Source organism: Myripristis murdjan, chromosome 3, assembly GCF_902150065.1.
Source record: "Myripristis murdjan chromosome 3, fMyrMur1.1, whole genome shotgun sequence".
Taxonomy (NCBI): Eukaryota; Metazoa; Chordata; class Actinopteri; order Holocentriformes; family Holocentridae; genus Myripristis; species Myripristis murdjan.
In genome coordinates, this window is record NC_043982.1 from 45,842,849 (window position 1) to 45,869,529 (window position 26,681).

Consider the following 26,681-nt stretch of genomic DNA (forward strand, 5'->3'; position numbering starts at 1 on the left):
AAGTCTCTTTGATTTGATCTGGAAGTGACTGAGCAGGTAAAGACCCAACCAGGGATCAATGGAAATGCTTGTGTTTCATAACTATTAGACTGCAGAGCAGACTGGGAGCACAAGATGGCGGGAGTCTGTAAACATGTGATTTATATTTTTTTTATCGATCTAAATATTCATTGTGCCGTCATGTTCAGTTTTAATGTCTGATATTGAGGACAAAATGAACTTCGTTTAAAATGTTTAACATGTATTTTTTAATCGTGTTCAAAGTCATGGTTTTGTAAATCATAATCTGAACTCATTTCATTGATGAAAAATGCAGGAAACAACCAGTCTGACAGGTTGGATAAGCTTAACTGAGGTTTTCTTTTTCTGCTGTTGAAAAGCAGGAGAGCAAATCATCACCTATTACTTAAATATCAACCCTCTGAAACATGAGCAAGTTAACTTGATTTTTTTTTTCCCACAAAAAAAGTTTTTTTTAAAAAAATGATGCAAACATAAAGAGCCGAAGATTACCAGATAATTAATAAATCAATTAGAAAAAAAAAAAAATTAAAAACACAAGCAAAGTGAATTTTGTTGAGAGAGTGAAATCAAACCTTTCTGAAGCCAGTCCATGTGTGAAGAGTCCCAGAGGATTCAAAGTCCTCTGTAGGTGAAGCTGCTCAGTGGGTTTGATGTAAAGGGCGGCTGCTCTGAGTGTTACATCCACTCTGTATATGTGACATGGTGCTGACAGGAAGACAGCACACATCCTGTCATGGAAAGCTTGTTGTCATCAATCAGCTGCTGTGTTTGTGTCAAGGTGTGGGCTCGGCTATGGATGTGTGTGAGGAGAGAGAGGAGGGGCTCCCTGCCTCTGAAAGCACTCTGTCTGGGGAACATGACAGCCAGACCAAAGCTAAGAGGTGAGATGAGGATCTCTGACTGTCCATGACTGTTCTCCATCTCAGAGCTCAGCAGGCAAATCAGCACAGTAGCATTATTCACAGGAAAAGCTCTGTGTGTGTTGTGTTGAAGCCCAGTCCAGCAGGAGAGACCAGACCCCCCTGAGCCTGAGCCTGAACCTGAACCTGGACCTGGACCTGGACCTGACCCTGAACCCAGCTGTGTGTCCATAAGGAGTGTCGGGTCTATGGATAAACCTCTTGAGTTTAAAGATAAAGATGCTTCTGAAAAGGAGTATGTCATCATCATTATCATTATAGTTTATTCACATAATTGAGAAACAGAGAGACAGATCCCTTCACTGTGTCCATACTGTTTCTATCAGGATCCAGCAGGAGAGACCAGACCCCCCTGAGCCTGAACCTGGACCTGAACCTGGACCTGGACCTGGACCTGACCCTGAACCCAGCTGTGTGTCCATGAGGAGTGACTGGTCTATGGATAAACCTCTTGAGTTTAAAGATAAAGATGCTTCTGAAAAGGAGTATGTCATCATCATCATTATTGTTATTATTATTTAGTAGTAGTAGTAGTTTATTCACATAATTAAGAAATTGGAAAAGTGTTGTTCTTCGTGAGACAGATCCCCCCATTGTGTCCATGATGTTTCTGTCAGGATCCAGCAGGAGAGAGCAGACTCCCCTGGACCCATGAAGAAGAGCATGTCCATGAAGAGCGACCGGTCTAATAGTCGACTTATTAACTTCAAAGACACACAGCCCTCTGCTGATCATGGGTAATTATTTAAAGATCCAGAACTGGTTCGACCCTTCAGACATCCAATAATCAGAGCAGCTTCTAACATGGAGTTCATTTTATGTTTCTGCCAGGATTCATCCTGATAGAGCACAGCACCTTTAATGACGTGCATGTGTGTGTGTGTGTGTGTGTGTGTGTGTGTGTGTGTGTGTTTCCTCCACAGAGTCCACCAGCAGAGCTCTCAGGTTCCCAGTGGTCAGTCTGCCGCAGAGCAGCAGGCAGAAATGGCCTCCGTATTTATGGTGTGTAAATTAAGCAGCATCACACAGACGGAGTGCTGTTACACAGAACATCATCACGGCTGTGATTCGGTCATAGAAGATAATCACAGCTGTGATCATATACAGTTTTATAGCATGACCCCAAGAGTGATGTTGCTTCTATTGCTTTTGATTGATATTGCTGCCAGTCAACAGTGTTGGTGGCGACAGACAGCTGTTATACTGTATATCAGCACTCATGGACCTGTCCAATCATATTGCAGCACCAGAACTAACTGTTTCATAATGTACAATAATGCACAAATTGAAAAACAGCTCAGGCCATAATTGTCTCCATGCTTCACGTAAGACTTTATGGCTCTAAAATCTGGATTGATTTTGTGTTTTGTATCCAGATTTTAAAATGGAAGTTTAATTATTTAATTTTTCTGTTGCAGCTGCTTGAGGAGGACATTGTCACCTTTGTGAAGAAGGAGCTGAAAAAACTCCAGAGGTCTCTGAGTCCAGATTACCCAGAGTGCTTAGAGAGGCAGAGGGAGGATGAGGAGGTGCTGGACCGTGAGGAGGAAGAGCAGAGGAGGAGCAGCAGGGAGGCTTTTCTGCAGATCACACTGCACCTCCTGAGGAGAATGAAGCAGGAGGAGCTGGCTGAGCGTCTGTGGAGCAGTAAGAGGCTTTTAACTCCTTTAACAGGATAGAAAGGAGGAATGATGGAAAAATTAGATGTTTGTATCACTAACCTCTGCTGTAAATACAGACATTTGTAAAAGAAGATCTCATTAATTCCAGATTGGAATTAATGCAAAAACAGCACAATCATCATGGATAACCTGGTTACAGTGTTGTTTTGTTAATATTTGTGTAAAATGCCACCAGTTATGAGCTAAATCGATGCCATGCAGTCACAACATAGATACATTTACCAGGAAATATTCACATTTCTCACATTAATATGACATTCACTTTTTAATGTTTTGTTGGTATTTGTTCATTCAGAAACTGCCGCTGCAGCGTGCCAACGTGAACTCAGGTCTAAGCTGAAGAAGTGTGAGTGTGTGTTTGAGGGGATTGCTAAAGCAGGAAACCCAACACTTCTGAATCAGATCTACACAGAGCTGTACATCACAGAGGGAGGGAGTGGAGAGCTCAGTGAGGAACATGAGGTCAGATGGATTGAAACAACAGCCAGGAAACCAGACACACCAGAAACAACAATCACATGTCAGGACATCTTTAAAGCTTTACCTGAAAGAGATCGACCAATCAGGACAGTGATGACAAAGGGAGTGGCTGGCATTGGGAAAACAGTCTTAACACAGAAGTTCACTCTGGACTGGGCTGAACACAAAGCCAACCAGCATGTCCACTTCACATTTCCATTCACTTTCAGAGAGCTGAATCTGCTGAGAGGGAAAAAGTTCAGCTTGGTGGAACTTGTTCATCACTTCTTCACTGAGACCAAAGAAGCAGGAATCAGCAGGTTTGAGCAGTTCCAGGTTGTGTTGATCTTTGATGGTCTGGATGAGTGTCGACTTCCTTTGGACTTCAAGAACAACAAGATCCTGACTGATGTTACAGAGTCCACCTCAGTGGAAGTTCTGCTGACAAACCTCATCAAGGGGAACCTGCTTCCCTCTGCTCGCCTCTGGATAACCACACGACCTGCAGCAGCCAATCAGATCCCTCCTGAGTGCGTTGGCATGGTGACGGAGGTGAGAGGCTTTACTGACCCTCAGAAGGAGGAATACATCCGGAGGAGATTCAAAGACAAGAAGCAGGCCAGAAGAATCATCTCCCACATCAAGACGTCCCGAAGCCTCCACATCATGTGCCACATCCCAGTCTTCTGCTGGATCACTGCTACAGTTCTGGAGGACGTGTTGAAAACCAGTGAGGCAGGAGACCTGCCCAAGACCCTGACTGAGTTGTACATCCACTTCCTGGTGGTTCAATCCAAAGTGCAGAACATCAAGTATCATGGGAGAGCTGAGACAGATCCATTCTGGACTACAGAGACCAGCAAGATGATCCTGTCTCTGGGAAAATTGGCTTTTAAGCAGCTGAAGAAAGGCAACCTGATCTTCTATGAAGCAGACCTGGCAGAGTGTGGCATTGATATCAGAGCAGCCTCAGTGTACTCAGGAGTGTTCACACAGATCTTTAAAGAGGAGTGTGGGCTGCACCAGCACAAGATTTTCTGCTTTGTACATCTGAGCGTTCAGGAGTTTCTGGCTGCTCTTTATGTCTTTCTGACATTCATCAACTCTGGAGTCAATCTGCTGTCAGAAGAACAATCAGCCTCCTGCTGGTCTGCACGTTTCAACAAGAAATCTGAACAAAAGCCCCTCTACCCGAGTGCTGTGGACAAGGCCTTACAGAGTCCAAATGGACGCCTGGACTTGTTTCTGCGCTTCCTCCTGGGTCTTTCACTGCCAACCAATCAGACTCTCGTACGAGGCCTAGTGAGAGAGACAGGAAGTAGCTCACAGACCAATCAGGAAACAGTCCAGTACATCAAGGAGAAGATCAGTGAGAATCCATCTCCAGACAGAAGCATCAACCTGTTCCACTGTCTGAATGAGCTGAATGACCATTCTCTAGTGGAACAGATCCAACAGTACCTGAGATCAGGACGTCTCTCCACAGACAAACTGTCCCCTGCTCAGTGGTCAGCTCTGGTCTTCATCTTACTGACATCAGAAGGAGATCTGAATGAGTTTGACCTGAAGAAATACTCTGCGTCAGAGGAGACTCTTCTGAGGCTGCTGCCAGTGATAAAAGCCTCCAGGAAATCTGTGTAGGTTCATTGATAAGGCCAGACAAAAAAAAAATTCTTGGTTCCGGTTCCCGACTGAGTGTCCCATTTAACCCCCGAGTCAGGTTATTTTATTGGCCTCTGTGTAAAAATAAAATAAAAAAAAATAAAATAAAGGCAATATGCGACCGAGTGTGACCTTGTTGGCATTGGTCAAAAGTTAAGCAGGGCTTTTATTTTGATCTATGTTGCACTTGCCTTATTTGTGATGTTCTCGTGTAACTTCGGAAAATAACTTCATGGAATCACGCGCCACCGACAGCACTGGCTGGAAAGAATGGGCTTCCGCACGGTGTGTGTGTGTGATTTGTCCTCGCAAACCACCAGTGAAAATAATCCGACTACAAGAGAAAACCTTTGCAGATGTAGTGAAAGAGGTGAAACAGTGCCATTGTGGATTTGCAAGTGCAGCAGGCAAACATGACGGGGGATCTGTCATGTTTGCCTGCTGCCCCCACCGTGGAGCTTGGCTCTATGGCGGTGGGCGTGACGGGTGTATTCAACTTCAGGTACCTAGCGCTGCAATGCGAGCCAGAGACACCTCCCTCTGCTAGTAATAACGCTGCTCCGTCCGTTACAAAGGTGGTAACTTATGCAAATATTGAATTAATTATATTTAAAAAGCAACCCATGCATCGCTTCCGAAAATGAAAAAAAAGAATAAAATAAAATTATATCCCTGCCTAACCATCGTTCCCATGAATAAATAAAATAAAATAAATCCCCCTTACCCATCCTTAAAATGCTAAATAAAATAAAAAATAAAATAAAATAAATTCCCTACCTATTCATGCCCTTAAATGACAAGGAACCAGAACCCAAGGTATTTTTTTGTTTGGCCTAAATGGACATATTAAATACATGATGCCTTCTACTCAAGAGAGAAAAAAATTACAGTTTTTGTCTTCATCGTTGATCTCTTTTCAGGCTGAGTTTCTGTAACCTGTCCAAGAAAAGCTGTGCAGCTCTGGCCTCAGTTCTCAGCTCCCAGTCCTCTAGTCTGAGAGAGCTGGACCTGAGTGACAACAATCTGCAGGATTCAGGAGTGAAGTGTCTCTCTGCTGGACTGGAGAGTCCAGACTGCAGACTGGAGGCTCTCAGGTCAGGATTCCTCAACCTGCTCAACACATGACCAGTTCAATCCTGATTTCCATGCAGCTTCATGTCACTGAACACATTCCTAACCTGTGTAGGGTTTTTGTGAAAACACAAAGCAGATGATGTGGTGGACTGATTGTTTTTGTGATGGTGTGCAGGCTGTCAGGCTGTCTGCTCACCCAGGAAGGCTGCGCTTCCCTGGCCTCAGCTCTGAGCTCCAACCCCTCCCATCTGAGAGAGTTGGACCTGAGCTACAATCATCCAGGAGACTCAGGAGTGAAGCTGCTCTCTGCTGGACTGGAGGATCCAACCTGGAGACTGGACAAGCTCAGGTATGGAGAGACACACACAATGTCTTATAGAGGGCTGAGGAATATTGTTTCACATTTAATGGCGGATATGAGTGATCTCATGTATGTCAGCACACTCTCTACTGAGCAGTGGTACAGTCCCTAGACTGTGTGGAGCAGGTGATGAGCTGATGAGTAGTGGCTGGATGTCTGTTCTTAACCTCCTGAAGCCATGATCAGCTCCTTTGTCTTGGTGGTGTTCAGGAGCAGGTTATTGTACCTACACCACCCAGTCAGCCACTCCACCTCGTCCCTGTATGCAGACTCATCCCCCCATGAGATGAGTCCCACCACTGTGGTGTCGTCTGCAAACTTAATGATAGTGTTGCTAGAGTGGGTGGGGGTGCAGTCATGAGTGTAAAGGGTATATAGTAGGGGGCTCAGCACACAGCCTTGTGGGGATCCAGTGCTGAGGCTGATGGTTGAGGAGGTGTGGGGGGCTACTCTCACCCTCTGGGAGCGATCCATTAGAAAGTCCGGGATCCAGCAGCATATGGAGGAAGACAGTCCCAGCTCTGTCAGGTTGGACACCAATCTGTGGGGGAGGATAGTGTTAAAAGCAGAGCTAAAATCTACAAAAAGCAGCCATGCATAGCTCCCCTGCTGCTCTAAGTGGGTGGCTCAAGGCAGCATGGAGAGCTGTGGCAGTAGTGTCCTTTGTGGACCTGTTGGCAATGTAGGCAAACTGGTCAGAGTCCAAAGCAGGTGGGAGACTAGAAATGATGTGGCCCCGAACCAGTGTCTCAAAGCACTTCATGGCAATTGGTGTAAGTGCCACTGGACAGTAGTCGTTCAGAGTGCTGATGGTAGTCTTTTTAGGCAGAGGGACAATAACAGAGGACTTCAGGCAGGATGGGACAGTGGACTGGGACAGGGACTGGTTGAAAATCCTGGTAAAGACGCCAGCCAGCTGGTCCCCACAGGTCTTCATTACATGTCCAGGAACACCGCCCAGTCCCCGGGTTCACCCCCCTCAGTATGCGCCACACCTCATGCTCCTCCAACATGTGGATGTGGCTGTTGTGGGCTGAGTGGTGGGATGCAGCTGCCTCTGGTGGCTCTACCTTGAAGCGGGCGAAGAAGACATTCAGCTCCTCCGCCAGCGAGGTGTCCCCCTCAGCTGCTGAGAAGTTGCTGGACTTAAAGCTGGTGATGTGCTGGACCCCCTGCCACACCTGCTTTGTGTTGTTACTGCTGAGGTTGTCCTCCATTTTTCTCCTGAATGCTGCCTTGGCCTCTCTGATACTTCTCCTCAGGTTAGCTCTGGCAGCACTGTATTGTGCCGCATCACCAGACCTGAAAGCCATGTTTCTCTCCTTCAGCAAGATCTTGACCTCTCTAGTCATTCAGGGCTTCTGGTTGGGATAGACCCGGATGCACTTGTCCACAGTGACAGTGTCCATGCAGTACTTGATGCAGCCCAGGACAGCTGCTGTGTAGTCCTCCAGGTCCTGCTTTCAAAGACGTCCCAGTATGTTCTCTCGAAGCAGTCCTGGAGTTGGTGAGATGTACCCTCAGGCCATGTTTGAACAGTCCTTGTTATGATGTGGGCACTCTTCCTGAGTGGAGTGTATGCTGGGATTAAGAGCAGGGACAAGTGGTCAGACTGGCCCAGGTGTGGTAGTGGCTTAGCCCTGTAGCCACTTTTAATGTTAGAGTACATCTTCCAGTGTGTTATCTCCCCTTGTAGCACACTTAACGTGTGGAATTTCAAGAGCACTGCTTTTGAATCAACATGGTTAAAGTCCCCCACAATGATATGAACAGCCTCGGGATACGTGCTCTGTTGACAGTGCCTTGCAAAATTCCAAGAGCCAAGCTAGCATTAGCATCCAGTGGTATGTAAACAGCATTTATCATGACAACATTGCACTCCCAGGGAAGATAAATGGGCTTGAATTTCACAGCCACCAACTCCAAGTCCGGGGAGCAGTGGCTGGCTCCAGTCTTGGTGTTGGTACACCAGCTGTCGTTGACAGAAATGCATAATACCCCTCCTCTGCTCTTACCGGAGCCCTTGCTCCTGTCATGCCGGTGTGCTGTGCGGCCTGCTAGCTCGATAGCAGTGTCCGGGATGAGTGGGTGAAGCTAGGTCTCTGATGAGCAGAATGCAGCTGTCCCCGATGATCTTAGTCGTTGCAATCTGCAGCTTCAACTCATCCAGCTTGTTGGCGAGGGTTCTTGCATTTGTTAGGAAAACACTGGGGAGCGGTGGTTTGTTCAGCTGCTTACATAGCCTTGCTAATGCGCCGTCTCCGCCTCCTGCCCATGGGGATGGTAATCCACAGAAAAGCCTGCCGTCCTCGCTATGTCTGCTGGTATCTCATGCGAGCGGAGGAACTCCGCTGTAACACACTGCTCGCCCCGTAGTCTGGCCGTAGATGTTGTCTGCCCAGCAGAATGTGTTCAAACACACACAAAACGTACAAAAACCGCCATACAAAGCACTGAAAAGGAGAGCACTGAACCGCTGCATCTATGCACACCACCATCTTGAAACCACTCAGAAGAGCAACCTAATTTGCCGCTCTAATTCTGTTTCTTCCTCCAGGGTGGACCATTGTGGAGCGCAGAGGTTGAAACCAGGTGTGAGGAAGTGTAAGTGTGGATTTAGTTTGATTCATCAACACAAAACCTTCAGCTGTTAAATGTGCTAGAAATTAGAAAAACGTCATGTAATTATGCAATTTAAAAAAACAAAACGGGTCTGTGGTGTCTTGTTCTTTCCATCAGATTCCTGTGAACTCAAACTGGACACAAACACAACAAACAGAAACCTCATCCTGTTTGATGGCAACAGGAAGGTGACAGCAGTGAGACAGAAGCAGCCATATCCTGATCACCCAGACAGATTTAACCACTGGCCACAGATCCTGTGTAGAGATGGTCTGACTGGTCGCTGCTACTGGGAGGTCAGGTGGAAAGGACGGGTTGATATAGGAGTGACTTACAGAGGAATCAGAAGGCAAGGAAACAGTGACGACTGTAGGCTTGGATATAATGAACACTCCTGGAGTCTGCGCTGCTATGATGATAGTTTTTCTGCCAGACATAATAACAGGGAGACAGCCATACCTGCCCCCTCCTCTAACAGAGTGGCAGTGTATCTGGACTGGCCTGCTGGCTCTCTGTCCTTCTACAGCGTCTCCTCTGACACACTGATCCATCTCCACACCTTCAAGAACACCTTCACTCATCCTCTGTACCCGGGGTTTGGGGTTTGGTGGTCTGGTTCTTCAGTGTCTCTGTGTCAGATTTGAGGAGTTGCCTCCTGTGTGGAGGAACTCTCACTAGCCACTTTTCCACTGTCGTGCCAAACGCAGGCATGCATTTCCATTGTCACTTCCAGTCTTTGCTCGCACCAAGGTGGGTCTATGTTCGGGCCCGTTTTGAGATGCTAATGGCTCACCAAATACCCACGAGCCAGACAGGGCTAACTGAGGTCTGAGGCAGAGTTAAGGGCCATAAGTGGAGAGACGGTGCAGCTGATAAGTGCAGATGTCAGCGCAGCAGCTCGCTTTGTAGCAGAAAAAAGAAAAATGGAGAACAACCGGCAGTCCTGGTCAAACACATTAGGGCTCTGCTTACTACCTATCCAAAGGGACAGGTCCAGCAAAATCTGAAAAAACTGAGGTTTTACTGCAAGGCAGTTAAAGAACACAGCACTCAAAGTGGCGTCCGAAAATCCCGTGGTATGTAGTTCTGCCAGGAGTTAGCTGGTGCAGACTTTGCAGACTTTAACCACTTGCTTCTTACCTCCCATTCGCATGCACAGATAGGACGAGACTGCGGGGCGATCGGCACCACAACAGACCACCCAACTAATTAGGTTGCCTCTAAAGGTAACAGTGTGTACCTAATTGAACTGTTTGAATGCTTTTGCAAACAGTATATTCCATTCTCTTAAAAAAAAAAAAAAAAAAAAAAGCGGTGTGAAACTTACTAGTAATTCATTAAAAGTAAATGCAAATATCATATTTAGAAAAATATTATTTTTCATGCTATGAAATAAGTATCTTAGCAGCATTTTGAAAAGATGCACCACTTCCCTCAGTCTAGAGAAGAGCATACCAAATTATTTCTGATGCTGACTCTGATGCCTGTCCTGTTGCTTTCTGGTGGCTGTAGAAATTATATCAACCATACGAGAAGATTATCACTCACCCTGTGGGCAGCTACAGTGGTATGTAAAAGTTTGGGCACCCCTCTGAGATTTCATGATAATTTGTTCAACCTTTATAAGAGAAGATCACAGCAACAAGATGTGTTTTCCTACAGAGATGTAGACATTTGAGTGTTTTCCAGACCAAAATTCTTAGAGTAGCATTACATAGTTTTATTATAAGAAAATAAAATGTAAAAAATGTGATGTACAAAAGTTTGGGCACCCTTTTAATCGCATTCATTTCAAGACCTGTAGGGATTTATAGTTGACAGGTTGCAGCACAAAATTGCTTTGATTAGCTCGTTAGACCTTCAATTACAAAGACAGGTGGAACCAATCATGAAAAAGGCTGTTTAACATAGGTAATTGCTGGCTGTGCTTGTCCTAGGTTCTTTCTTAGAGAGTGGCAACATGGGGGCCTCTAAACAGCTCTCCACTGACCTAAAAACTAAGATAATTCATTATTATGAATTAGGAGAAGGGTACAAGAAATTATCTGGAAGGTTTGTGTAACAACCGGTTGCTATGATAGAACCAGTTAATAAAATAAAGTAAATAAAATTATAATCTAAATGTGGACCAATTTATCAGAAGACCTAGTTCGCTCGGGAGAAATGGGTGTGAGTAAAAAAATAAAAAATAAACAAACAAGAGATCTCTGTTATTTTAAAAGTAAATAATTAATGCAATTTATTTTTCTCAACTTATTTTTTCTTTTTTCTGATTTCTTCCTATCAAACTGACATACAACAACAACAAAACCACCTAACCTAACCAAAATAAATAAATGTAAAAGATGAATAAATAACCCTTTTTCCCTCTTTCCACCTGTCAGGTAGGCTAAGTATCTAATTTATTGAATATCAATTTAGGTCTAATATTAAATGTTTAATCTATTTATATTTGATTGAAATATTTTATTACTACTATTTATGTTATTATTAAACTATTTATTCCTATTTACTATATTTAAAGTCTATTTTGTTTCTTACCTGCAGGTGGTCTGTCTCACTATCTAATCAGTACATAAATAAAGAAAATAATTAACCAAATAATAAGGACAACAACATCAACATCAACATAGCATGTAAATGACAAAACAAAACAAAACAAAACAAAAAATAAAATATGATGATGAAGAGGGTGATGATGAGGACGATGATGATCAGGCCCACACACACACACAAGCTTGCTGCTTGCTCGCTCACTCATTCGCTCAGTTGCTCGCTCACTCCTGGCCTTGAAAGCACAACAGCCAGTACAAATAATCACTAATATGCTAAACGCTGTTTCTAAATTCTCTAAATTATCTTATTATCATACGATTAATATTATTTATATTAGTAGTATTTAAATAAACAAGACAGAAAAAGAAAAAAATATACATATCTATACACTATACTTTTACAATCGTCATTCATATTGTCAGTTAAAACATTTTTTTTTTTTAAACCCACACAAACCGGCTAAAAACAATTCTAAATTCTATTTCAGTTAACACCAATACAAACGGCCAGCAATGGCCACCAATGCTAACTGTTGCTAACAGCTGCTAATATTTTAAAACGGCCCAAATGTAAACATAAAAACACACCAAAGAACACCGATCTATATTTACAACCCGGATCAGCTGATAATCAGCTGATCCACGGCACCTTCATAAAGCCAGCTAAAAACAATGCTAACTGTTGGTAGGAGCAGCTGCTACGATCATCTTGCACTGCAAAAACATCTTGGCTTTGAATATTTCACTCAGTATAAGTGTGTTGGAGCTACAGTGAAGTTTCTTGTCATGTGCATCCCAACATGTCGCTAAGCTCTGGCTGCTCACTGAGGAAAGCTGAGAGGAAACTAGACACAAAGGTGCTGAGAAACACAGAATGAGGCATAATGTGAGGCATGCCAGCTCCTTTAACGACACACAGGTTACTGACAGAAACATTAATCTGTTTGTACCTGCTGGTGTTTGACCGATGAGTCACACACACGCACACACATGCAAGGTCACACACACACACACAGCGAGGCTGACTGTACAATAACCAGCAGGTCAAAGACTTGACCTCCAGTGAGAAACAACAGAGGGGAAACTGTCCTCGCTGCCGGAGTGAAGAGTTTAAATCACAGCAGCAACACTGGAACAGGCTTTGACTTATGTTCCCACTTTGAAACCTGAGCATCTGATTTCTTTCAAAAACACGAGGAAAAGGCAACGTGTCAAGAAATGACCCTAAAATTATCAAAAAAAAAAAAAAAAAAAAAAAAAAGAGAGAAAAAAAAACACCCAAAAATGTCCTGGGAAAAAAGTCAAATAACAAACAAGAAAATGACCTGAAAATTAGCCACAAAAGAAAATATGGTTTTCCTGTAACATAATTTTACATAGTATCAAAATTATGATATGGTTTTCTTAACACCTCCTTTTTTTTTTTTTTTTTGGTAATTTTCTCTCTCCCTGTTTCTCTGTTTTTTCTGCAAATTTCTGTCTGTTTCTATTTTTTCTGGTAACCTTTGACTGATGTCGTTCATGTTTTAAGGTCATTTATTGCTGAGTTCCTTTTTGTCCCGTGCATGTTTCTGACAGACATCGAGAGCGTTTCCATTCAAAGGTTTAAACACTTGTGAAAGGCGTCTGAACGCGTCATGACATGTGTCGTCGATCCAGGATTCAGAGGGTTAAATGTTCATCTGTCTTCACACACAGAGTCACACACACAGATTCAGTCGGCAGAACGTGAGGTGTGTGTGTGTGTGTGTGTGTGTGTGTGTGTGTGTGTGTTTGGGGGTGGGGTGGTTAGGGAAAAGAAAGGCTCGCTCCTCCCACATGAACTCTGGAAAGCTTCACCTCAGCTCGTGTCTGCAGAGCCGCTCCACTGCTGCTCCTCTTCTTCAGAGCCAGGAGGACACCTGACAGAGGTGAGCATACCTGCATCATCTTCACCTTCATAGCTTCTGACGCTATTTGTAAAATTAAAATAAAAGCACACCCATATGATGATTGACATAACTTTGATGAATAGTTTTTCATTGCTTACACTGCTTATGAAATACACAGGTAACACTTTACAGTAATGCTACATGAATTACACTTATGCTAATACTATAATGTATGAATCATGATGAGTTATGGTTAATGATCAAGAATTAATGAGCCTCCTACCTGAGCTAAATGCTAATAATCTATTAAAAAAAATGGATGCATGAAAAATATTGCACTAATTCCGTATGAGCCAATATTGTTAATTAAAACTATGAATTGATGCACTGATTACATGTACCCGATGAGTTACACCTGTCAATCAAAGTAATGACATGATGATATATGTTTACAATGCATTATTATGTTAAAAGCATTGACTTCAACCTCAAAAGCATTAGAAGCATTCCACATTTGTACACATGTCATGTCATGATCAGGCAGATGTGCAGCGTCCAGTTCCAGAGGAAAATGTACCTGAAAATTTAATCAAAATTATTTTTAAAAAATGCAAGAAAACTATACATATAATCACTAAAAAAATACATTTAAACCCCATTGTCCTCTGAGTCAAGATGGTCAGACTGAGGAAGACATTTAAAAACATCACATTGGATTCTGATCACTTCCCATCAGACTTTTGATTGATTTTTTTTTTTTTTTCAGTTTATACACTGAGGGCTGGAGAGTAAGGCTTTAGTCAAACACCCTGGAACAACTGTAATAGTTCTGGATTTACCTTTAATTTAGATTTAAATGATGTGATTTCCAGGTGACAGATCAGAGTTGGTCCTGAAGAAAATGAACGCTTAAATTAAAGCTCCGAGGCAGCAGCTTGAGCTTCAAGGTCCTGCAGTTTGTCAGAGGAGAAACAGTGTCCTTCCAGTTTTCTCCTCCAGTTCCACACCCGTCTGGACTTTTCTACATCCAGTCCAGGTTTTATCAGCATCTATTTCACATTAAGTGAGCCAGGGCCGGCCAAAGCCTTCAAGGGGCCCTAAGCAAAGTCTGGTCTGGTTTTTTGCCTTAACTTTTGATTCTGTACAAGCGCTCTGCTGTGAAGGTGGAAGCAGGACTGACTGACTGACTGTTCACAAAGGGAGTTTGAGCGCTCAGCGCCCCCTAGTGGTCAGAAATGGCTTTGTGCAGCCGTAATAGTAATGATAATATCAGTGGTGACACTTAATTGCCTCCTGCACTCACGGTGATGCTCTCTGCATGCACAGTGATGGAACAGCATGTTTATCTCACAATATAAATGTCGTGGTATTTTGAGTTTTGAACTATCGTCCCGTCCCTGTTCACGTCACAAGCGAAGCTGCTGGTCCTGTGAGACTGTGTGTTTGGTTTCTCTCAGGATCAAGGCGAGCGTCTGACAGCGGTCTGAAGCCAACGACCAGAAAAAACGTCTGAATGTCGGCCATGACGGAGGAGCAGAAGCAGTTCCTGCAGTGGTACTATCGCACTGAGGACCGTGAGTGCTGCCGCCTTTCAGCATGTAACCCCGCTGGCAGGGCTGCTAATTTGTTCTGACATGTGCAAAGGACCAATGTCAGCACTGACCAATCCTCAAGAAGAAAAAAAAAGAAAAAAAAAGAAGCTATAAACAAATTCAAATTCTATTTCTGCTCAAAAATGAATAAACTAACTAACCATAAACTAACTCTTGTGCAAATTCCCTCTGTGCAATAATCCATATTCAATACCATACTTATGTGCAATAATCTATAGTGCAATAACTCCTGTCCATGTTTGCACTTGTACATATATTTTTCTTTTCTTTTTATTCTATATATATTTATATTTATAAATATAAATATATATAGAATATTAATATTATATTATATTATATTATATTATATATAATATTCCTTTCTTTATTTTTCTTGACTATTTGCTCTTTTTAATTTACACTTGGAGTGGGAGTTGTTATTGTAACAAAAAGTAATTTCCCCCTGGGGATCAATTATTCAAGTATTATCAAGTATTCTGATTCTGATTCTGATTCTGAATCAACAAACAAAAAATACCTGAGCATATTCACAGCAAACTAGCAAAATACTCCTCAGACATTTGTAAAGAAAAGGCCAAGAACAAAACTACAAGTCTTTTGTCTCCTTCCTAGACAGAAAACCTCTGGTTTCATCTCCTGCTCCCACACACCACGGTGTCCCCCAAGGGTCAATTCTGGGCTCCATCTTTGTTTCTGTTTATATGTTCCCTGTAACAACAAAACACGTAATAACGCCACACTTTGCCAGAAAATGTAAATATTTTTTCCTTCATTTTGTAATAAAACCCATGGTTTGTAATAACTTAATGCATTTTGTAATGAAAACCTTGAAAGCAAAATGAATATATAATATGTAATAATTCAGTGAATCATGTAATAACAAGTCACAGCTGCTGTTTTTGTTTGCATCAAGTGCCACGCTGTGGATATTCTCAGAGATTAAAGTGGTAAATTTATGAGAAAAAAATCACAGATTTATGAGAAAAAAAAAAACGACACTGACACCGCACGTTTATATGGCACGTTAAACTTCATACAGCCAGGGGGTGTGCAGCTCTGAAGTCTAGATTTTTAGATTTTCTGGATTATCTCATTGAATGAAAGGGCCATTAGAGGAGCCATCCCAAACAGGATTATGAGACACGTTTACAGAGTGTTAGAGTAAACAATACATAATAATTTATACAATATTTGACAAAAAACAGCCTCCTCGTCGTCCTTCCTGAGAGTGTTGTTGTCTTCCTGTTGCAGCGGCCCCGTGGAGGTTTGCCATGCTGGCTCTGTCCTGCGTCTGCCTGCTGCTGGGCTTCCTGCTGCTGGGCCTGGGCTGCATGGCCAGCAGGTCGGCCCCCGGCTCGGCACGTCACCGTCACCATGGAAACAAACACGCCTCACCTTGAAATCTGATGGGCTCAGCTGGTCAGGATTAGGGCTGTGCGATATGACGATAGATACCACAATGCAAATATGCATCGTTGGAGATTTTCCTCTATCGCTTCAATCGCTGTTTTCACACGGCGTCCATTTTCCTGTGGCGTCAGGCTCAGGGTGCAAAGCTCAGAGGCTGTTATGTTGTGCTGCTGCTGTGTTGCAGGCTGCATCTTTTACAAACGTAGGGGATCACACAGAACAGCAATATTTTATCACTTCTTTGCTACCATATCATGATATATATAAATTTATATCGTTATCAAGATATGAAATGATCCATATCAAGATAGAGGATGTTGTCCATATTGCACAGCCCTAGTCAAGACTATCAATTGTTAACATATCTGTGATGGCATCTGACATTATTATTTAATAGCTTATAGATTAAGGTAACCATTAATTACAGAATATTTAGCACATGGATCAGTCGGTTAAATCCTGTAATTTGTAGGACATCAGCTTTTGGCTTTGTGGCTTTACAGCAACAAAAGGTAAAATCCACTCTTACACAAATACACAAAAAAATAATAATATAGTATTATTATATAATATAGTTTCTTTATTCTATTCTATTTTAAATGGACTTTTTTTTTTTAGACTAATTGTTTGGACAACACACTGACTAGTCGACCTCGGGAGAACAGGCTCTGCTTCATTCCCACGGCGACTTTAACGTGTCGCCGCCGTCTCTCCCACAGGAACAGGAAGAAGATCGCCAAGTATAAAGCAGCCGCTGCGTTCGCACACAGAGTCGAGGCGGCGGAGCTGCATGTCGTCTCGGACGTCACGGACAAAGGCAAGGAAGAGCTGCTGCAGGAGGCCAAAGCTGTGGGGAACGGCGTGGCCGGCGAGCTGCAGGCTGGAGACAACACGATGAAATGGAAAGACGGAAACGTGTCGAGCCCGTACACAGAGGAGGAGAGAGAGGAGGAGAGAAAGGAGGACAGAGGGGAGGAGAGAAAGGAGGAGGGAGAGGAGGAGAGAGAGGAGGAGAGAGGGGAGGAGAGAGAGGAGGAGAGAGGGGAGGAGAGAGAGGAGGAGAGAGGGGAGGAGGCCTCGGCCGCTGAGCCGGAGCTTCAGGAAGGAGTCAGGATGATGGAGTGAAGAGATGAACACAGATTAAAGGCCAAATAATCTCAATCTGTGAGACGGCTGTGTGTGTGTGTGTGTGTGTGTGTGTGTGTGTGTGTGTGTGATCCGAGTCCACATGCTGCTGAAATCTCCTCATTAGCTGCTAACCCGCAGCACTGGATTTGTGTTTCTCCGTTCACTTCCCTAACAAAACAGCTTCCAAAGTAAAATAACACATTTAGCACAGAAACCAACAGCAACACACTAATCTTATTAGGATTATTAGGATTATTATAACACAAACAACAACAAGTCCTGGTTCCCATTTTTTTGAGGAAATTAAACGTCTCTTTTCTTGTTATTTTCCTGTTTGAATTGGAAAGTAGATCCGACAGGTCGTGTCTGCAGGAAACTTTTGCATAGTAACCTTCCGCCGTGAAGAAACAGAAACCAACACCAACAAAGAAGATTATGATGATATAAAAATCAACATTTTTTATTGTTGTTTTTTGTGTAATTACAGTGAACATAAAGTACTATACGTTTTTTCTTCCTTGTGTAGGTTACCACCAAGATGCAGCTGACCCAATCTGCTTTCAGAAAAGAGCAGTTTAAAATCTGAAAAACAGCTGCCAGAATATTTGTTTGTTTGTTTGTTTGTTTGTTTGTTGTTTACATATCACCCCCCGGGAGCTACCAGAGGTCAGTTTGGGACACAGAACATCACTCATGCACGGGAACAGTGTGACAGAGTGTTGTTTATCATATGCTGTTTCCTGCTGGTTCACTCTATGCTTCTGCATGTGGTCATTTTTAAATCTGCAAAAATGATACAGCTGTTTTGGCACTTCAGTGAAAATTAGCAGAAGTTCTTGTGAAATAAGCATTTGGATATCCAAAATGCACAAGAGTTTACACAGATTTTCATGTTGGACAGTTTGATTTTTCCATGTAACATGTCACTTTCCATATAAAGTGACTTTTTCCACAATAATAAAAGAAAATAAACTTTTCTTAACCGATGCACACTTGTTTTGCAATTTTCATTGTGTAATTAATCATTAAAGGTACAGTTTGATGGTACAGGGAAATACACTGAAAAACACAGAACTCAGCACTTTGAAGAGAACCGACCAGTGACTGTTGTTAATTAGGAAGCTGAGGCGCTCTGTGTTAGCGCACACACACACACACACACACACACCGGAGCTGGCATACACAGGCCTGGTCGAAAGCATTCTCTCATGTGACCTGACAGCATGGCGCGGCAGGTTCAGCTCTCCAAAACTGAGAACATATCAGGGAAGGTGGTTGTCAAGCCCAAAAACCAGCTTTGCAGCACATTCAGCAGTGCTGTCAGCAGGAAGGCAAAACACTAAGTCCCGCCCCCCTTGGTTACTGTCGCTATGTCTGTCAACGTTTTCACCTGGCATGTCAGTCTGTGGCATTTTCAATGGTATCAGTGAGATACTCCAAGGGAAATGATAGCAAATTTCTGGAATACGAGTTAGGAAAAATCAGAGGGAAGTACACAGAAAGGATTACAGTACACACTCGGGAGGTACACAGGCCGTATGATTTGTGGGAGGAGCTTTGTGAATGAAGAGGAAATTAAAAAGGAGGGAAAAGCTCAGCGGTCCCAGTGCGAGCGTCAGGTAGCCCACGTCTGGACAGCTCAGGTCCGGGACGAACACACAGGAACAACAAGGTCAACATACTGTTTGATTTAAGGGAATGTTTAGCTTTGTCATAGGAAAACCCAATGACACATGCTTTCACTTTGTAAATGTGGTTCAGTTTCAGTGCAACTTTGGAACAAACAGCTGCGAGGATTTTTGGCCTCGGAAAAGGGAAATACAGGACAACCCCCTCTAAACTGTGAGAGTATCTGCTGTTGGACTCCATCGCTCACCATTTTGGTTCTAAAGAGCTCACTGAGTTCCAGGTGCTGCTGGAATAGTGATGGAACAGGAAGCCACCGCTGCAACAAGTCAGCTGCTCAACTTTCTTCCCTCCTAGATATTCCACCATCAACTGGAAGTGGGATTATTGCAGATATTCCAGCATCAGCTGGAAGTGGGATTATTGCAAAGTGGAAGCCTTTAGGAACCACAGCGACTCGGCCACCAGGGGGCGGCACCACGTAAAGTTACAAATTCAAATCACCTCTGACAATTTTGCGGAGTGAACTTTTATGAATGAATTCATCAGTTAAATTACATTTATCAGTTGTTTTCATCATTTATCATCCAAATTTTGATCATTTAGTTTCTGTCAGTTCACAAAGACCCTGGGTGCCTCTGGGTGTCAGAAGATCTTGAAGCCCTTGAGCAAGGTGAGGGTCGGGGCTCGGCGTTTGCTCTGCGCTCTGGATGACTTGACGGTGACCAGCTTGGCGGTGGCCGGCGCCGGCAGCTCCTTGTAGCAGGGCGTGGTGAAGGAGGGCGCCGAGAGCCCGAGCAGCGCTCTGTCCTCGCTGATGTAGAGCGCCGGCCCGCGCTCGGCCTCCCGCCGCGCCTCCCGCACCGCCTCGTGGAAAACCCGCTGCACCGACAGGAAGTCCAGGCAGGCCGACACCTCGAAGAACAGACAGCCGAACCGAGAGGCGAGCGCCGAGCCGTCCGCCTTACTCACCTGCCTGAGGGAGAGAGGAACGCCAGAAGACTTTTGAATTATGAGGGTGGATTTATGTGACAAATGTTCCAATTTGACCCTGTGCAATTTTACAACATGCACCTTTAAGTGAAGCTGTCTATGTTATCTTAGTCTACATTATTGTTCATGAATATTGTTATATTATTTGTTATTAATTTATCTTTTACTTATTATGCAGTGGGTTGTGTTTACAAACCCACACACACACACACACACACACACACACACACACAGACACACAGTCGTGTTTCCATCACTTCAGAGAACATTACATTGACTTACATTGATTTCCTGGAGATTTATCCTAACCTTAACCCTAACCACTACCTGCCTAACCCTAACCCTAACCCTAACCTTAACCTAACCCTAAAGATATCTTAGCTTTAAATCAAGTCTTCACCCTAAAATTAATGGTGCTTCCTTATGGGGACTTGCTTTTTGTCCCCATAAGGGAGGCGAGTCCCCACAACGTGACTGTGTAAACAGATTTATGTCCCCACAACATTAGCAATACCTAGATCACACACACACACACACACACCCCACCTGTATCTGTCCATGTCCAGCTTGTTGCCCAGCAGGATGACGGGGGTCTCGGGCTGCAGGCTGGCGGTCTGCAGGTACGGCTGGCAGCCCTCGAAGCTCTTCCTGTCGTCGATGCTGTAGACCACCAGGAAGGCGCTGGCCCACGTCAGGTAGCGCTCGCTGTTCACGGGACCGTCCTGCCCGCACAAACCACACACAGCACAGCGTTCACAGGAGGCCATGTGTGTTTGGTGCGAACATTAGCCAGACTCTCATCATCATCATTTTTTTTATTAAATCAAATTGAATTTTAATTTGCACTACGATGCAGGGACTGCTGTTCCTGCTGAAGCTGTGAGTCGTGTTGCAGTTGCAGCGTTTTTGCCGTGTTGCTCAGGAAGCTCAGCTCAGCAGCTCGGCCATAAACTCTGCCTTTTAACAAAGTTTATCATGTTCAGTTTGTGTTGACATTGTGCAGAATGTATCACTTTAATTCTGTGTTTATTACTGAGGTTGTAGTTTGCAGAGGTCTGCTACTGGACTGCATTATACTGAGAGGGGTTTCCAGTTTTTTGTCCCACCCGATTTATATACATGAGGGGGGACAGAATAGTGGAAACAGCTGTCAATAAAATGCAAGTGGACACTGAGTGTGTGTGTGTGTGTGTGTGTGTGTGTGTAGTGGTCTGCAAGGACACAGTGGATTAGGAGATGTGTGGTAACAGTGTGTGTGTGTAAGTTTATGTTGACTCAGCAGCTGCAGGGTTTATTTCTGCCTCAGATGTTGTCAGAAACACATTTCAGGTGAACTATTTTCAAAACATAAAACAATCTTTCCAAAAGAACTGCCATTTTGGTGCAGCTAGGACGTTTTTATTAGAGAGTTCAGCTGTCAATCATCAGGGGTGGTGTGAACGTTCCTGTGCTCTGCCTTGTGAAGCAAAAGCTGCACATGAAATTTAGGAAAACGGTCTGAAAAGGTGTAAAAATCCCAGCGTGGTGTGTGTGTGTGTGTGTGTGTGCGTGGCCTGCAGCCTCGGTGGGTTTTCTGTGTTTCCTGTAAAAGCCTGTAAAGCAGTGAGGGTGAGAGTGAGGCTTCAGGAGGGCGACAGAGGAGCGAGTCCACACCTGGTCAGCTGTGTCCATCACCTTCACCACGACGGGCTGCTGGTCCACAACCTCCTCCGACGAGTAGATGTCCTCTAGAGGGCAGCAGAGCACAGAGACACAGAGCAGCTGCTCACACATCATCATCATCATCATCATCATCATCCTCACCACTCTGTAACATGATCACAGACGTTTCATTAACCTGTAAAACCCCGGCAAAATGACCTGATACAATAATCAACTTAGCAGAAATGACCTGAAAATGGGCAAGAAAAAAAAAAGAAAAAGAAAAAGAAAACAAAACAAAACAAAAGAAGAAATGACATAAAAATTAGCCAAAGAAAATATATTTTTCTGAAACATATAATGATATGTTCCAGTTTTAAAGGGCTGAGAGGGCGGGGCGCTCACCGAGGTGGGGGTCGTACTCGCTGATGAAGCGCCTGGTGAGGAACTTGACCGTCAGAGCTGCAACACAAGGACAGGACGTCCCGTCAGGAGACAGCAACACACACAGTAACACAACAACACACACAGTGACACACACAGTAACACAGCAACACACACAGCAACACACACAGCAACACACAGCAACACACAACCCGGCCACAGGAGCTGCAAAGGTGTTTTTTTTTCTTTGGTGAGGGAGGAGGGGAGGGGCGAGACAACCGCATAAGTGGTGATGATTGGCTAAAGTAGAGTAAGATTTCATGGTAAGCCAGTGTGTGTGTGTGTGTGTGTGTGTGTGTATCTCAGAGGGAAATCAAGTGAATCTGTTTGGGTTTCAAAGGGTTAAAAGTTTGGAAAAGGCTTTTCACAAACATTTTATATTTTTTCATATAAATTCATACAGATGTTTGTCCAAACTGTGTTGTTGTACTGTAGCACGGCCTGGTTTAACAGCCTATCAATAACCCATAAGAACAAACCGTATAGCCAAATTAAGATCTGTGCTAAAATTACTGGTAGGCCTGTTGAGGCTGTGCTACATTCTTTCAAAGAAGCCCACACTGAGAGCATGCTTAGACTGGCAAACAGTATCTCTTCGGACCCCTTACATGTTTTAAATGGAGAATATCAACTATTTCCATCCATAAGGCGGTTCAGAGTCCCTAAATTTAAGAAAAACAGACTAAAGAACTCTTTTGGATATCAGTCTGTCCTGCTTTTGAACCAAAATCGATGATTCAGAGGAGATGTTTGGTGTTTTGCTCGTTCTGCTCCAGTGTCCTGTCCTGTCCATCGTCTGTCTTGTAATGTACTGCAATGCTTTGTCTGTAACCAGTTTTGACCTGTTTGTATTGTATTGTGAACGCTGATGCCTGTATCGTATCGTATCGTATGTATATATTTACTTTTTTGTCTCTTTTGAGCTGATTTTTTTTTTTAAATATATTATTTTAATAATTACATTTATTTAATTATTATTTATTTAATGTATTAAATAAATGTTTTCATAAAAATGTTTTCACTGGTTACTTTTTATTTTCAAATGTATTCATTTCAACTATCCCCCTTACCTCAAACAATACCTGACCCCTTACAGTTCACAGTATAACCTCCGTCATACAGACTCCGTATTTTTCTTTGTTCCTAGAATACATAAAGAACTTGGTCGGTATGCCTTTCAATATAAAGCCCCCTCTGACTGGAATAAGCTACCCATTTCCCTTCGAACCATTTCTTCTGTTCATCTTTTTAAGAAATCTCTATTTTTTCATTTACAAACACATTGCTCTTGCTATTAGCTTTGCTGTGACTGGAAAATCATCATTATAGCTGGTGTTGGTGGGGGGTGTTAGGTTGGGAGAGCTTTTTTTTTTTTTTTTTGTAATGTTTGGGTTATGTCTGTGTCTTTTCTCTTAATGTCTGCACTAATTTTTCTTATAATTTCCTGTAATGTCAGAACTGTACTGGTTGTCTTGTAATGTTATTGTCTGGTTTGTCTCTCTGTTTGGGACCCCCTCGAAAATGAGATGATTCATCTCAAGGGGCCCATTAATAAACAATTCAATCCCAATTAATAAATTTTCTGGTAATTTTAGTGATCAACTTTTTACTAATGTCTACTAATTACTAATTTTTAATTACTAATTTTTGGGTTATTTATTAGTAAGTTTGTAAAATTGGTAAATCTTTTTTTTTCGGTATGTTTCTCTGTATGTTTTTGGGAGAAATCGAGTGAGTCTGCTCAGGCGTCAGCAGGTTCACAGCAAGAAATCTGCATGTTGATCTAACATCACTGATCTTATACAGGGTGACCCAAAAAAAACGGGAATCTTTGAAGTGCGTATTGGCAGACATGAGCAAGTGGCAGCACAATTTTTAAAAAATGAATATTCCATCATTGTTTCTTAAATGGCATGTTTTAAGGTTTCAGTTACTATGAATAAAATATTTTTCTTCCATCACTCTTGGTTTTATTGGATTGTTAAAAAGTTCCCGTTTTTTTGTGTCACCCTGTATTTAAATCATTTTACCTAGTTTTCTTGTATTTTTCAACTTATTTAGTGTTTAGTTAGTTATTGCGCATGCTCATTTTATTATAGTCTACTATATTTCAGCTGATTTTCTGGTCTTTTTCCTTCTTTTTTTGTAGTTAAACTATTCTTCAATTTGCTGAGGACCTCCTGGAAGCCACTTGGTGACCCCTGGGGATCCCCGAACCCCACTTTGAACATCACAGCCCCTAAAGCTGTGCCTCAGTGGAGCTGCAGGCAGCAGGCCGGCTCTCAGTTTGGCTTTTTCACCGGCGTTTGAGCAGGGACTCCAGCTGTGAAAGGGTTAATCTGAGCCAGGCGGAGGCGCTGTGGAGTCCCACCTGACTTCCCGCAGCCCGTCACCCCCAGCAGCACCACGTTCACCTCGGCCAGGCCTCGCTCAGGGACCGCGGCGAAGTTACACGGCCTCGTCTTCCCGAACATCAGAGACATGTTCACCCGCCGGATCAATCAGGATCAATCAGGATCAATAAAGACCTGGCCTGTGTGTTTGACATCCGCAGCCTGTAGGTCTGTCGACTCAGCGTCTCCGTGTCATCACACAAAAAGATTTTAAGAAAATCCCAGTTTCCACAAAGCAAACAGGGGCATAAAATACATTTCTGTGAGGGAAAAATGCTTGAAGTCCCTCCGGAATAATCCAGATGTTTCTGGGATTAAATCAGACTATTTGTGAGCGTAAATCCAATCGGTCCGTCGGCTCCTTCAGCTCAAACGAACATGAACCCTGCAGATGATGTGGAGCTGGAGTGAGCAGTGAGCTGCAGCAGAGAGAGCGCCCGCCCGGCCTCTCCATGTAAGGGAAAGGAGCTGCAGCGTTTGGGAAAAAAAACACCACTTTACGGCACCAGCAGATTTTCCCACAGTTTGAGGAGCCTGAAGGCCCCAGTGAGGACGAGGTTATTAGAGTTCACCACAAACTAAACCAAGGTGTGGACAAACATCTCACTTTCACTGGAATAAAAATTCAAACTAGACTTTAGGAGGAAAAAAGAAAACTAACTGAGAAGATGTTGTGTTTTTACCAAAATAACTCAAACTGACACCAAGAAAAACTCAAAATAAACTTTTTCAAACAGGAAAACTTAAACTGAAGCAGCGGAGCCGCTCTGCAGACTGAACCCAAACTGAACTGAACTGAAAACAAAAAATAAGAACAAAAAAAAAAATTAATGAAAAATGCAAAACTAATTTATACTAACTCTGATTCTGACGCATGATTCCTTTCCTCACTTTAGTTCTTCCCTTTCTTTCCTCTCTTCCTTTCCTCACTTCATTTCCTTGCTTTAGTTCCTCTTTCTTTCCTTAATTCCTTTCCTTGCTCCCTTTTGTCTCTCCCTTCCTTTTGTTGCTTCCTTTCCTCCCTTCCTTTGTATCTTCATTTCCTCACTTCCTGTCCTCCCTTCCTTTCCTCCCAACCTTTCCTCTCTTCCTTTCCTCCCTTCCTTTCCTTGTTTCCTCTCCTTGCCTCTGTTCATGCATCCTTCTGTGCTGGGACTCTGCATTTGTTATTGGTGTGTGCAAATGTTGAAGCAACAACGAAGGAGGAAGTTAAAGTTCAAATCATCTGATAAAGTTATTTCAAAATGATCAGAACAGACTGATGTTAATCTGAGCTGATCAGCTGGGAGTTCATCCTGATGATCTGTGTTGTTGTTGAAGAACGTTGTGGCAAAGCCTCCAGCAACATCTGAGACTCAACGTTTAGTTCTTAGAGGTCAAATCAGCTGCTGCTGCTGGACATCTGCCGTTCTAGTGTGAAGCTGCACAGGCCGAGGAGAACTGAGGAGAACCTGAGGAGAACCTGAGGAGAACCTGAAGAGAACCTGAGGAGAACCAGAGGAGAACCTGAAGAGAACCAGAGGAAAACGTGAGGAGAACTGAGGAGAACCAGAGGAGAACCTGAGGAGAACTGAGGAGAACTGAGGAGAACCTGAGGAGAACATGAGGAGAACTGAGGAGAACCAGAGGAGAACCAGAGGAGAAGCTGAGGAGAACCTGAGGAGAACATGAGGAGAACCAGAGGAGAACCTGAGTAGAACCTGAGGAGAGCCTGAGGAGAACATGAGGAGAACTGAGGAGAACCTGAGGGAGAACCAGAGGAGAAACTGAGGAGAACCTGAGGGAGAACCAGAGGAGAAGCTGAGGAGAACCTGAGGGAGAGACGCTGCACTCTCCCCTCAGCATTATGAACCTCCCTGCTTTACTTTCTAGGTCAAAGGTCACCCTGTGCCCAGCTGAGAGCTGGCGTCTGGCCTCTGGCAGTTGAGGTGGGTTGGTGTCAAGGGATACCAGAAGAGCAGCGTCTGTGTACTTTATGTGATTTAGGAAATGTAGAGGACGAGTTACACTTTGTTTTTCATTGTCCATTGTATGCCAGCCTAAGAAATGTTTTATTTGAAAAAAGTACAAACCAGGAATCCTGATTTGTTTTGGTTGTCCGAATTTAATCTGCTGAGATGGCTGTTTGAAGAAGAGGTGTTTGCTTTGGGTAAATTCTTGGAGAAAGCGTGGCAGCTGCGGTGGAGACAGCTGTACCCGCATG

General features: G+C 43.4%; 2 protein-coding genes across 2 annotated transcripts; one reads left to right on the forward strand and one right to left on the reverse strand.

Annotated features, from left to right (window-relative positions):
* The first annotated feature begins 1,333 nt into the window (after window positions 1-1,333).
* LOC115357266 (NLR family CARD domain-containing protein 3-like) lies at window positions 1,334-9,613 on the forward strand. Its single transcript, XM_030048685.1, has 8 exons — window positions 1,334-1,429; window positions 1,562-1,627; window positions 2,350-2,591; window positions 2,922-4,722; window positions 5,668-5,841; window positions 5,997-6,170; window positions 8,740-8,786; window positions 8,922-9,613. Exons 1-8 carry the CDS (start codon window positions 1,365-1,367, stop codon window positions 9,446-9,448), a joined length of 3,096 nt encoding a protein of 1,031 aa, XP_029904545.1. The 5' UTR covers window positions 1,334-1,364; the 3' UTR covers window positions 9,449-9,613.
* Window positions 9,614-19,488: 9,875 nt separating this feature from the next.
* Window positions 19,489-24,850, reverse strand: rasl12 (RAS-like, family 12). The gene is made up of 5 exons (XM_030048272.1): window positions 24,457-24,850; window positions 22,047-22,103; window positions 21,654-21,727; window positions 20,547-20,722; window positions 19,489-19,983 (listed from the first exon to the last, which is right to left on the reverse strand). Exons 1-5 carry the CDS (start codon window positions 24,566-24,568, stop codon window positions 19,653-19,655), a joined length of 750 nt encoding a protein of 249 aa, XP_029904132.1. The 5' UTR covers window positions 24,569-24,850; the 3' UTR covers window positions 19,489-19,652.
* Window positions 24,851-26,681: the final 1,831 nt, after the last annotated feature.